This window comes from Dioscorea cayenensis, chromosome 6, assembly GCF_009730915.1.
Source record: "Dioscorea cayenensis subsp. rotundata cultivar TDr96_F1 chromosome 6, TDr96_F1_v2_PseudoChromosome.rev07_lg8_w22 25.fasta, whole genome shotgun sequence".
Lineage (NCBI taxonomy): Eukaryota > Viridiplantae > Streptophyta > Magnoliopsida > Dioscoreales > Dioscoreaceae > Dioscorea > Dioscorea cayenensis.
In genome coordinates this window covers 1,792,772-1,805,081 of record NC_052476.1, presented here as the reverse complement: position 1 = coordinate 1,805,081, position 12,310 = coordinate 1,792,772, and the positions used below count along the sequence as shown (strand labels likewise).

Sequence of the window (12,310 nt, the reverse complement as noted above, 5' to 3'; positions counted from 1 at the left end):
TGTTTGAAGCTGGTATCTTTTTTTTTGTATCTTTGTGCTCTATTTAGAGGTATGTAGGTGTCCTTCATGTCTCTTAGTGGTGTTTATCGTGCTCTGTTAATTCACCCATCTTTTAACTTATTCAATGATCCCTTATTTGCCTTCTTAATGCGTCACATAATAAATTAGATACCTGGTTATGATTGTCTTGTCAATATGCTTAAATGAATTATTTTTCAGTGCTTTGCATGAACTAAGCTTTATTTTTCTTATTAACCAGTTTACGCAGATGGAGGCAGTGAGTTTGAGGCAGCAAATGCATAACTTCAAGAATTATAAATGGTATGATTTCGATCAGCTTGAGTTCATTTTAAATATTGAATTCAGTTCATAAGTAGTCAATAAAAATATTAAATTGGGGTGCTCAGAAATAGTTAAAGTCAAAAATGGGGATTGATTGGCATTTTTTGAGTGTTTTCTTTATGTTTTTGATTATATTGTGTGGAAATGATATTTTAGAACACCAGTTTAAGATATGCCAAGGCAACATATTTTGGCATTATCTCTTAAAAATCGTAGTTTAAATACATTTTCACTTCAGTGCCTTCAAATCTTTTTGATGATTAATGCATCATCGGCATCTGGTTATAGTATAATTTTTAATATCCTGAGATGTAGAGGTGATTCCAGGATAATGGCAGAACTATGTTCTTTTAATCAATTAAGTTTATTGTTGATGTGGGTACTGTTATGGAGTTTATGTATGGACTTCTATTGGGCTAGAAGATGATGGCATACAATGTTGGAGGAAATTATAAAATTAATACATAAATGAAGTGTAATTGTTGATTTTCGCTATGCATAGGTTAATTATCAAATGATCTACATTTTCTGAAGAAACATTAAAGTCCGAAAATGGTGGCTTTACAGCTTGAAGCATGCTCTGCTGTTTTCTAACTCTTCAGCTCCACATGTGACTGTTAGTATTGGAATAGATCTCACAATCATGATTATACAAAAGCATTCACTATTTGCAGTTTACCTGTTTTTGTCGCAAAACTTACTGATGGTTCTTAAATTGCCTTAGTGCTTAATCGAAGAGGCCCCATAATCAACTAACATACCCTTGTAAGAATAGTTTGTCCTTGTTTTTTTGGTTCTGTTGTTTTTTTCCTTGTTTGGGGTGTTTTGTGGTTTGTTGTGTTCCTGCTTGTTCTGTCTTTTTCTAATAAAGTAGTGGTTTATCCACTTTTATTTAAAAGGTTTAACTTTGCTTAAAAAAGAATGGTATTGATATTCTGACATTTGGCATCTTCTAGAATATTCTTACAAATTACAGATTCACAAAGAACTTTTGAGCAAGATAGGTTTATATGATTGGGACAAAGTTTAATTCATTGGTCATGTGGAGGATACCAAGTTGTGGAGACACCACTTAATGTATAATTCGTTGTATTTGTTAAATGATTGCAATCAGAAGGAAATAAGATATTTGTGTTACCCTTAATATTTGGAAGAGCATATCTTGGCATGTGAACTGCAAAATATAAGTCAACCATTTGCTATTTGTTTTATGCTTATTCATCATGTTGCTTTGCGGATGTCATTTCTGTGCTTTGAGAGGCGGTTGAAGGACTAGAGGTTAGAGATCTTGGGTAGGCTTTTCTAATAATTCCAAATGAAGCTGTTGTATCACACCTTGGGTTGTTGACCTTGAAATTTTCCTTAAAAGGATTGTGAACCTAAATACATGGCTTAAATATTGTGTTAGTGTGTGATGACTTTAATTAGATTTTTATGATTATCTATCTACTTATTTATTTTTTGAAAACTGGGGCAAGCATGCTATTGAGAGGTACCGGGGGTAATTATTGATGGAATTTCATTCTTGTATATATTTTAGAAATGCCGGGCCAACTTAGTGTGATTATTATTGGGCTGGTATACTTATAGTTTGGTAGACAAAATGGGGCAATTTTGTGATGCTAGAAGAGTGATAGTTATTGCTGTGGTGGTATTTATTGTAGTTATTTTGAGATAATGGGATAACATGGAGTTATGGTTGCTGGGTGGCTTCTATGTTGTTTGAAAAGTTGGAATCACTCTAGAATCACAGAACTAGAACAGGATTTTCATATAAACATATATTGTAGTATTTCTAGATAGTTATTGTTGAAGGCCTGTTTCAGTCTTTTTTGAAATTTCAAGGACAGTCTTTGGATTTTGGCATTAACAAGTTGGTAATTTCACTGGGAAGTAAATAAATATTTTGGGAAACCTGTGGCCATTTACTGTCTCATTGTGCATCTTGTGGTGTTTTCCTTTATAGCAATACTGTAAGAAATTGTCGGTAGATTCAAAGAAACTCATTGCTATTTCCTTTGGAATGCCTCTTTTCATCCATATGATTTTGTAATCTTTTGTCCTTCTGCAACATGAGACTTGTTAAGATGCATTTTCATCTATGGCCATGACCATTTTTATGATCCAGCTCTCTTTGACACCTCATGTGCGTCAGAATAATCATGACTCAGTATTAGTAATCTGAAGATACAATTATAGTGAAGCAAATAATCAGTTTTCACATCATTGCTGCAGTTGAACAATACATACTTCTTGGTTATTGTGCTATATTGTTGCCACAAATAAGTGATTGCACTCGGTTGTCATTGCTTCTCTTGTTTACAAACCAAATCATACTTAAATAGTGTACGAGTTCATTGTGAAGTAATAAAACATAACCTTGTTTTTAGTTCTTGATCACATAGTTCAATCCTGCTTTAAGCTTCTTCAAGTACTAGGTTTTGAATTCCATTTAAGATCACCTCAATTTTGAAGACCTTGGTTGCACGCGATCCTTTTGATGTTGTGGTTGGCTTAGTTCAAGGTGAACTCGGACATCTCTGTTCTCCATAAAACTGAACCCATGTGGAATAACTGGGGCATTGTCAACTCCTGTGCGTCTTACGTCATAAATCTGATGCAAAATTCACATATAGCAAGTAAGACAATAGAACCTAATGTTATTTATCTTTTATTTATCATCCTTTAAGATTTAAAGGTTCCCGGTATTTCCTTTCAATTTAAGTGTCTTGCTATAGCTTTATACCCATTTATTTAATAAATATAATATGTTTTGTATTATCTCCTTAATAAAGGGTTACCTTCTTGTAGAGTTCCACGTTTTCTAGATGGAGTAGATTTCCCTGCGAGGAAATCATAGAAAGTTAGGCTGCTAATACTCATCACCCTAAGTTTAAAGACACAATATAACTTCTTTAAATGACCTTCTGCTTTAATTCTTCAATTTCTTCAATCAGAAGTTGCTCCTACAACAACAACAACAAAAGGCATTAGTCCCAACTATTTGGGGTTGGATAGAAGTTGCTCCTAGAAAAACAAAAATCAAAAGAAAAAGAAGCAACTATTTAGGGTTGGCTAGAAGTTGCTCCTAGAAAAAACAAAAATCTAAAGAAAAAGAAGCAATTATAGTGGCAGTTTTTTTTTGTGAAGAGATGAATCTTGAGAGCAGAGCTATATTTTATTACCTTTTTCATTCTCACACTGTGTAAACTCATATCGAGTTGGTTCTCGAGATTTTGTAGATCCTTAATGTTTAGGCCAGAAAGCTCTTCTCCCAGTAATTGCCTGCAGTTAGCATTAGAGATATGCTGGCATGATTTGCTGATGTTTGTCGAAGTTTATAAGATTGCATTCGGGTAGGATTTTTGGGGATGATTATGCAGACTTCATACATAGTTGCTTTGCCTGAGCGGAATTTTAGTGATAGAGAATTCCTATTTGCGATAATTTGTGGGATTGGTGGAAGGTGTTACACTGAATTTTATGGAAACATGGTTAAATATACCTTACCATTAGCAATAGTATGACAATAAGTATTAGGGTTTTGATTGAAGGATGCAAAATGTACTATGCATACATTTGATGATGTTTAACACTTTGTATCACATGTTTGAAAACACTTTTTAGTGATAGAAAATAAGCAAATTACTAAGTGTGGATTTTGAATGTCTTTGCTTGACATGTTTTCATAAATTTGCAATAAATGCAGTCAAGCTTGCTTAAAAACAATTGCACTAGGTTTTTAGACAATTATCATTTTATGTAGTGAAAGCATGCAATATCATTACGATATGTTTTTAAGGCTTGTCTGAGCCCAAGGTTTTAGTTTGAGAATCTTGCTAACATCAAATCCCTTCAATAAGCTTACCGATAATAGTAATGGTAAAACCAAAGATTGAGAAGTTAAGCAAAACGGTCAAATTGATCTTTTCTCTTTTACACAATTTGTTTAATATTCAAACTTATACTATAATTTAGATTTATTTTTGTGATAGTATTACTTCTAGATGTGACTTTAAATGACACATTTTAATTACTTGTGTTTTAAGTGCGTCTAACATGCTAAATCAAATTGGTTCACAGTAAACTTGTTTCGATTGATAAAGAAATTGTGTGTCAAGCTAACTTTATCACTTCCTACTTCTCTAAGATTAGTATGTAAAAATGAAACATCATTACAATTATGAGTTTTAGTATTTTTTATTAGATATAGCTCAATTAGATTACTCCATTTGATTGGAAGGACCTATAGTGTAGCTTTAACTGACAATGTCTGGTTAACAAAGTTTATAATTAGGATTGATAAATGGGGATTTTTTTTTACTAGTTCATTATATGTTTTAAAGCAAAGTGTGATATCCTATGTTCTTAATGGGAACTAGTTTTCGGTATGAAATTTTATAACATGAGATGTGGCATTTGCTCTATTACTTCTGGTTATAGATTGGCTGAACACTATTTGTTGTGAAATGATTGCATACGATCAGGAAAGATTTCTAATGTATAAAGTTGAATGATTCCAGGGCAAAGTGATGGTACCGATGACTTTCTTGCAAGTTATGCAGTTGTTGCCTCAAGCTTGCTGCCTCCCTCTGCCAAAACTAGTATGGACAAAATAACCCATGTCAATGCATTATGGTAATGTGATGATTCAAAGATATTTTTTGATTAATGTTAAAATCCAGCAAGCTTCAAATTTGAAGTTGTCTCATGGTTAAACAATGAGTATTGCTTATGACATTTTTTTTTTAAACTAACAAATTCATTGCAAGGAGGCCCATCATTTACTAGTATGTTTAAGATCTTAGTGAGATTTTGCTTCAGTGGTCTTCACAGATTTGCTGATCTGGTCAGAGTCGAACCTTCTAATGCTATTCTGGTTAGATAAAAATCGGTGAGCCTTTGTACAAATACACTTTTTTCATACTAGCTGTACTTTCTATAACTTTATGAATAGCCACCTACGCTTATCTGTTGTTGCATGAGAACCCTTGTAACAAATGGTTGAAGGGTTTATTTTTTTTATAATGTAGGTTGAGAATGTCTGTAGACCCTCTCATGTCAGCTTGGAGGCAAAACAAATCTTTGGCCAAAAGCATTCAGTAATGTTCTGCATAACACATTTGCTAGCATCATATTGTTGGGACGCAGTGTGGGTATTCCTCTTTCAACTATTTCTTGGAGAATGCCCACTACATCTCCTTCACATGAGACGGCTGATTTGCGGATGTCTTAAATCCTGCCTAATATGTTTGTACCTAAACCTCTTAAACTTCTTTTGTTCTATGAAAAAATTTACTCGCATTTGGCATCTTTAATAGACTCTTTTGCTTTTTACAATTGTATCCTGTATGTCTACATAAACTCAAATATGGTAATTGTACTGTCAAAATTTTGATTTAAATTTTCAGCAACTACTGAATAAAGTGATTGGTTTAAAATTCTTTACTAAAAATTTACCTTACTTTTGTGGTATGATTAAAGGCTGTTTAGCTTCCTCCTTTTGCGGATGCTTCATTGAAATGTTTATCAGAACATTTTGACAAAGCACATGTAAGAAAAAAAAAAGAAGGAATTCATGGTTTTTAAACTTTCTTTTGTTTCGTAGAGCAGGCTGGTTGTTTAAATTTTTTCTGCTGGGATAGACTTTTCACAAGCTACCTGCAAGATCTTCTGTGTCACAATCTACATTGTTCAAGGCGGCGATCTTACTTAACAACTCTACATCTCATAAGGTTGTGATTTGATTACTCTTTATTCTTCCATATGCAATTTGCCCACAAAGTGGCATCTTTCATTTACATGTACTCAAGCTCATTGTACTTTGTGATTAGAGGGTTTTCTTTTTCCCCTCTTCTTTTGTGTGTGTGTGTTATTAGTATTCATTGTTAAAGGAGCAGTGTTAGTCAATTACTTTTGATCCCATATGTTAGTGCTGCTGGTTATTTTTCTTCTTCCCTATGCTGATTTGTGAAAGAAATTATTATTGCTCCCTCTTCTTGACCAAAATTGACGGAGACCATTTTGTCGCATATTGCCATCTGTTCTTTTTTCATGTAGCTTGCTAACTATTCAGCCGTTAGCTTATATCCCCAATGGCTTTCATATTCCTCTTTGGGACTGGAGCTTTTGTTTTGTTTTTGTTGGTCCTTTTGCCGTAGAATTCCATAACGTTCAGTATCATTGATTGTCTTCCATTTGAGCTTACACATTTCACAAGCTTTCTGTCACTATCAGATCCATTTAATATTAAAGATCACAGAATTCCCATGATCCGTCTAGGCTTCCTTTTAGTCTAAGCAATTTTAGTATTGAAGTCTCTTGTTATGGCTCAAGGAAAAAAAAATTCATCAGGACTTAATGGATTTCATGTCTTTCCGCAATTCTGATCTCAGATTTTCATTACTGACCGCGTGACCACTTTAGAAGGAATAAATCATAATTTATTTAATAAAAAAAACAAGAGCATAGAACCTGATAACATAAATAAAAAAAACTAAAAACAACATGCAAAAACATAAACTCAAATAAAATAAACAAATACATAAAATATATTTATGATATTAAGGAGATTAACATTGTAGTAGAGTAAAAAAATAATAAAAGTAGCCTTTAATTATTATCACTATATAATTTTTGCATCTATTTTAAAAGAGACCACCAAGTTTTTACCCAATAATATTTAAGAGAAAAAGAAGATCAGCAATCCAAATCCCTAAGAAGATTTATGATTGGAATACCTTCTCTTTATAGACAATACAAACAATGTATTATGAATCACTTAATTATATATATATATATATATACCAATACTAATTAAGTATCATTACAGTTATATATATATATATATATATATATATATATATATATATATATATATATATATATATATATAACTGTAATGATACTTAATTAGTATTGGTGATCACCAACAAAATATCAATGAGAAGGTGAACGTGATTAATAACAACATAATGTATTTTTGTCTTTAATTAGATGAACATAACTTCAAATCCAAGAATAATTTTGTTCCTATAATTTTCTTCTTCTTTTCCTCCATTTCCCTCAAAACTAAATCTTCATTTTAGAGATATATATATATAAACTTATTCCTAAAGTTGTAAGTTCTCTTCACCCTTTTTCTCAAACTACTTCAATTTTCCCTTCTTTTCCTACATTTTCTAAAAAACTCTAAACTTAGAAGTTGATGAAATAAATGAAGACTTGAAGAAAAAAAAAATAATACTAATTTTTTTTTTAGTTTGATTGGATGAACAAAGTCCTAGAGTTCTCTCTTCTTCTTTCCCATTCATCAACTTCTTCAATTCCCTCTTCTTTTCCTCCATAATCTCAAAAAAATCATAATTTAGATGTTGATATAATAAATGAAGACTTGAAGAAAAAAAAAATAATACTAATTTTTTTTTTAGTTTATTGAATGAACAAAGTCCTAGAGTTCTTTCTTTTTTTTTTCATTTATGGACTTCCTCAACTCCCTCTTCTTTTCCTCCAATTTCTCAAAAACTCCAAACTTAAATGTTGATGAAACAAATGAAGACTAAGAAAAAAGAAGCTAAATTTTATTGAGTTTGATTGAATGAACAAAGTCCCAGAGTTCTCTCTTTTTCTTTCTCACCCATCAACTTCTTCAACTCTCTTCTATTCCTTCATTTTCTCAAAAACTCCAAACCTAGAAATTGATGAAATAAATGAAGACTAAGAACCAAGGAAAAAAAGTTTGTTGTTGTTGTTGTTGTTTTGTTGACAAGGCGGATGACCCACCATACGCTATTTGCGTTTTAATCATGGAGGGAGTTGAACCCTCAATCTCTCGCATGGGGGTTAGATTTTTCATTAGAAGCTAAATCCATTGCTTCTAATGAATGTAGTTTATTCATTTTCTTATAAAATAAAAATAAGTTAAATTTTATTGAGTTTATTGAATGAAGTCTTAGAATTCTCTCTTCTTTTCCATCCATGGACTTCATTAACTCCCTCTTCTTTTCCTCCATTTTCTCCAAAACTCTAAACAAATGAAGACTCGGAAAAAACTAATAAATAAATAAATTTTATCAACTTTGATCAAATTAGCAAAGTCCTAGGGTCCTCTCTTCTTCTTTCCCATCCATCAATATCTTCAATTGCCTCTTTCTTCCCTCCATTTTTCTCAAATATTCCAAACTTAGAAATTGATGAAATAAATGAAGATTAAGGGGACCTAAAATTTATTGAGTTTATTGAATGAACAGTCATAGAGTTAGCTCTTCTTTTCCATCCATGAACTTCATCAACTCCCTCTTCTTTTCTTCCATTTTCTCAAAAAACTACAAACTAATGATAACTTGAGGAAAAAAAACTAAATTTTATTGAATTCGATTGAATTAATAAACTCCTAGCCCTCTCTCTTCGTTTTTCCCATCCATCAACTTGTTGAACTTCCTCTTCTTTTACTTCATTTTCTCAAAAAACTCCAAACTTAGAAGTTACTGAAGTAAACGAAGACTTAGAAAAATAATTAAAAAATAATTTTTATTGTGTTTATTGAATGAACAAAATCCTAGAGTTCTCCCTTCTTCTCCATCCATCAATTTTTTCAACTTCCTCCTCTTTTACTCCATTTTCTCAAAAATTCCAAACTTACAAGTTGATGAATTAAATGAGGACTTTTAAAGACTAATTTTTTTTTTTGATTGTATAAACGAAGTATTAGAATTCTCTCTTCTTCTTTTCCGTCCTTCAACTCCCCCATCTTTTCCTCCATTTTCTCAAAAACTCCAAACTAATGAAGACTTGGGGAAAAAAACTAAATTTTATTGAGCTTGATTGAATTAATGAAGTCTTAGAGTTTTTCATTCTTATTTCCCATACTTCAACTCTCCCTCCTTTTCCTCCGTTTTCTCAAAAACTCCAACTTTTAGAATTTTACGTAATAATTTAAGGCTTAAAAAAACACTTAATTTAAATAAGTTTGTTTGAATGAACAAAGTCCTAGAGTTCTCTTTTCTTGTTTTCCCCTATCGATAAACTTCTTCAAGTCTTTTCTTTTCCTCCATTTCTTAAAAACTTTCAAAATTTTAAAAGTTGATGAAATAAATGAGAACTGAAAAAACGAAACAAAAACAAAAACAAAAACAATTTTGTTTGAGTTTAATTGAACGAACATTTCCTAAAGCAACTCTTTTTTATATACTTCAATTTCTCAAATACTCCCAACTAAGAAGTTGGTAAAATAAAACTTAAGAGTCATTAAAATAAATGAAGACTTAAAAAAAAAAATTGTTGAGTTTGATTGAATGAACAAATTAATGAAGGCTAAAAGACATTCATAGCCAATTGGCATTGAATCCCTACGTGTGGGCAAAAAGAAAGTCAAATCCCACCGCAAGGTGAGGGCACGTAAAAAATTTAGATAGCCCACACACACCCCTGACTGTCCTAGAGCTCTCTCTTCTCCTTACCCATCCATCAACTTTTTAAACTCTCTCTTCTTTCCTTCCATTTTCTTAAAAACTCCCAACTTAGAAATTGATGAAATAAATGAAAACTAAGGGAAAAAAAGATAAATTTTATTGAGTGTATTGAATGAACAAAGTCCTAGAGTTCTCTCTTCTTTATCATCCATTAATTTCATTAATTCCGTCTTCTAAAAAAACTACAAACTTATGAAAACTTGGAAAAATAAATAAATAAATTTTATTGTGTTTGATTGAATTAGCAAAGTCCTAGGCTCTTGTCTTCTTCTAAAAAACTCTTAATTTTTAAATTTCTCTCTCTTTCCCATCCATCAACTTCTTCAACACCCTCTTCTTTCCTCCATTTTCTCAAAAACTCAAAGAAGTTGACAAAATAAATAAAGACTTAAAAAAAAAAACATATAGATTTTATTGAGTTTGATTGAATGAACAAAGTCCTAAAGTTCTCTCCTCTTCATTCCCATCCATCAACATCTTCAACACCCTTCACTTCCTCCATTTTCTCAAAAACTCCAAACTTATAAGTTGATGAAAAAAAAGCAACAACAACAACAACAAAATATCAACTTCTTGGATTCCCTCTTCTTTTCCTCCATTTTCTCAAATTAAAAATCTAAACTTACAAGTTGATGAAATAAAACTTAGAAGTTGATAAAATATATGAAGACTTTGAAAAAAATAAATAAAATGTTATTGAGTTTGATTGAATGAACAAATTAAGTCCTAGATTTCTCTCTTCTTCCTTCCCATCCATCAACTTCTTCAACTCCCTCTTCTTTTCCTCCATTTTCTCAAATTAAAAAACCAAACTTATGAGTTGATGAAATAGAACTAGAAGGTGATAAAATAAATGTTATTGAGTTTGATTGAATAAACAAATTAAGTCCTAGAGTTCTCTCTTCTTCCTTCCTATCCATCAACTTCTTGGACTCCCTCTTCTTTTCCTCCATTATCTCAAAAACTCCAAAAATCTGAAGTTGATGAAATAAACAAAGACTTAGGATTATTGAGTATAACTGATTGAATCAGCAAGACACTAGAGTTCTCTCTCCTTCTTATCCATTCATCAACATCTTCAAAAACCATAAACATTAAAGAGAAGACCATTTAGAAAAAAATGAAAGTAAACCTATTCCTAATTAAATTTCTCTTCTCTATTCTCCTTCACAAACTTCTTCACCTTCCCTCTTCCTTTTCACCTTCATTCCCCCAAACCTTCAAACCTAGAAGACAAAACACACAATAACATAATGACACACTTCATACAATGCTTGAGTTTGATTGAATAAACAATACTAAACTTATTCCTAAATATCTCATTACCCTTTATCCTCAACCACCTTCAACTTCCTCCTCATTTCTCCTCAAAACTACTCCAAACATTGAAAAAATCTCACACTTCACGCAATGAAAAAACTATGAAGCTCAACCCTTCAAAGCTTTCAATGAAAAGATCACCCTTTCTCCTAACTTTCTCTTATCAAACATATTCTCAAACAGTACCATAATGATACAGTTCATGCACAACCCTTCAAAACTTTCAAAAAGACACAGAAAGAGAGAAGAAAGAAATATATAGAAACCTGGAACTAGAGAAGTCATAGAGACGACCAGTGCTTGAGAAGATGATAAGGCCAACTTCAGCATCACAAAGGATTGAAAGCTCCTTAGCCTTCTTCAGAAGTCCATTCCTTCTCTTAGAGAAAGTCACCTGCCTACTTGTTGTGTTATCAATCCTTCTTATCACTATCTTTCCTCTCCCCATGATCTTTCTCTGCCAACAAAGTTCACCCATCCATCAGATCTATCATTCAGTACTACATCCTTTCTCAATCTTATAATATTTTTAATACAAATATATATATATATATATATATAGAAAGAGAGAAATATATATATATTTATATATATATATAGAAAGAGAGAAGGAGAGTGAGAGAAAAAGAATCCAAAGAGAAAGGAAAGAAAGGTGCAAACATGGAAGCATGAGATCTGAAATAAATGGATGAAAGAAAAGAAGAGAAAAGAAGGAAACCTGTTTGTCTTTCAGGGAAGTTGAAATCTTTTTTCTGATGGATGGAAACAGCAAGTTGAGAGCAGCTATTTCTTTTTATGGTAACATTGTTGTTGTTGTTTTTTTTTTTTTAATTAAACATGGGTTGGTTGTTCTGCTATTGGATGGTTCTTTTCATTTAGGTCCTTGTTTGATTATGATTTCAGTTTGGGTACTTCTTTTGTGTAAATTTGTGAAGGAGAAGGGATTGAGAAATGGGGTGCTTTTAAATTTGGAGTTTTTTAAGGGGCTATGTGAGAAATATGTTTTTATAATATTTTAGGTTTGATAGCCGCCTGGCCTATAGATCACTGACGCGTGTTTGTTGGAGTTGAGTATGAGTTAATTATGGATTAAGTAAGTCATTATAATATGGAAAACGAGGTTCATATATTTATCACTAGAGAAGTAGTGACACTAATAATAATAATAATAATAATAA

The 12,310-nt window shown here is 31.7% G+C and overlaps 1 protein-coding gene across 1 annotated transcript; it reads right to left on the bottom strand.

The window, feature by feature from the left end:
• Positions 1-332: 332 nt before the first annotated feature.
• On the bottom strand, positions 333-11,622 carry LOC120263644 (MADS-box transcription factor 23-like). Its single transcript, XM_039271610.1, has 6 exons — positions 11,368-11,622; positions 4,882-4,943; positions 3,528-3,627; positions 3,267-3,308; positions 3,144-3,185; positions 333-2,956 (listed from the first exon to the last, which is right to left on the bottom strand). Exons 1-6 carry the CDS (start codon positions 11,608-11,610, stop codon positions 2,801-2,803), a joined length of 645 nt encoding a protein of 214 aa, XP_039127544.1. The 5' UTR covers positions 11,611-11,622; the 3' UTR covers positions 333-2,800.
• Between the last annotated feature and the right edge of the window lie 688 nt (positions 11,623-12,310).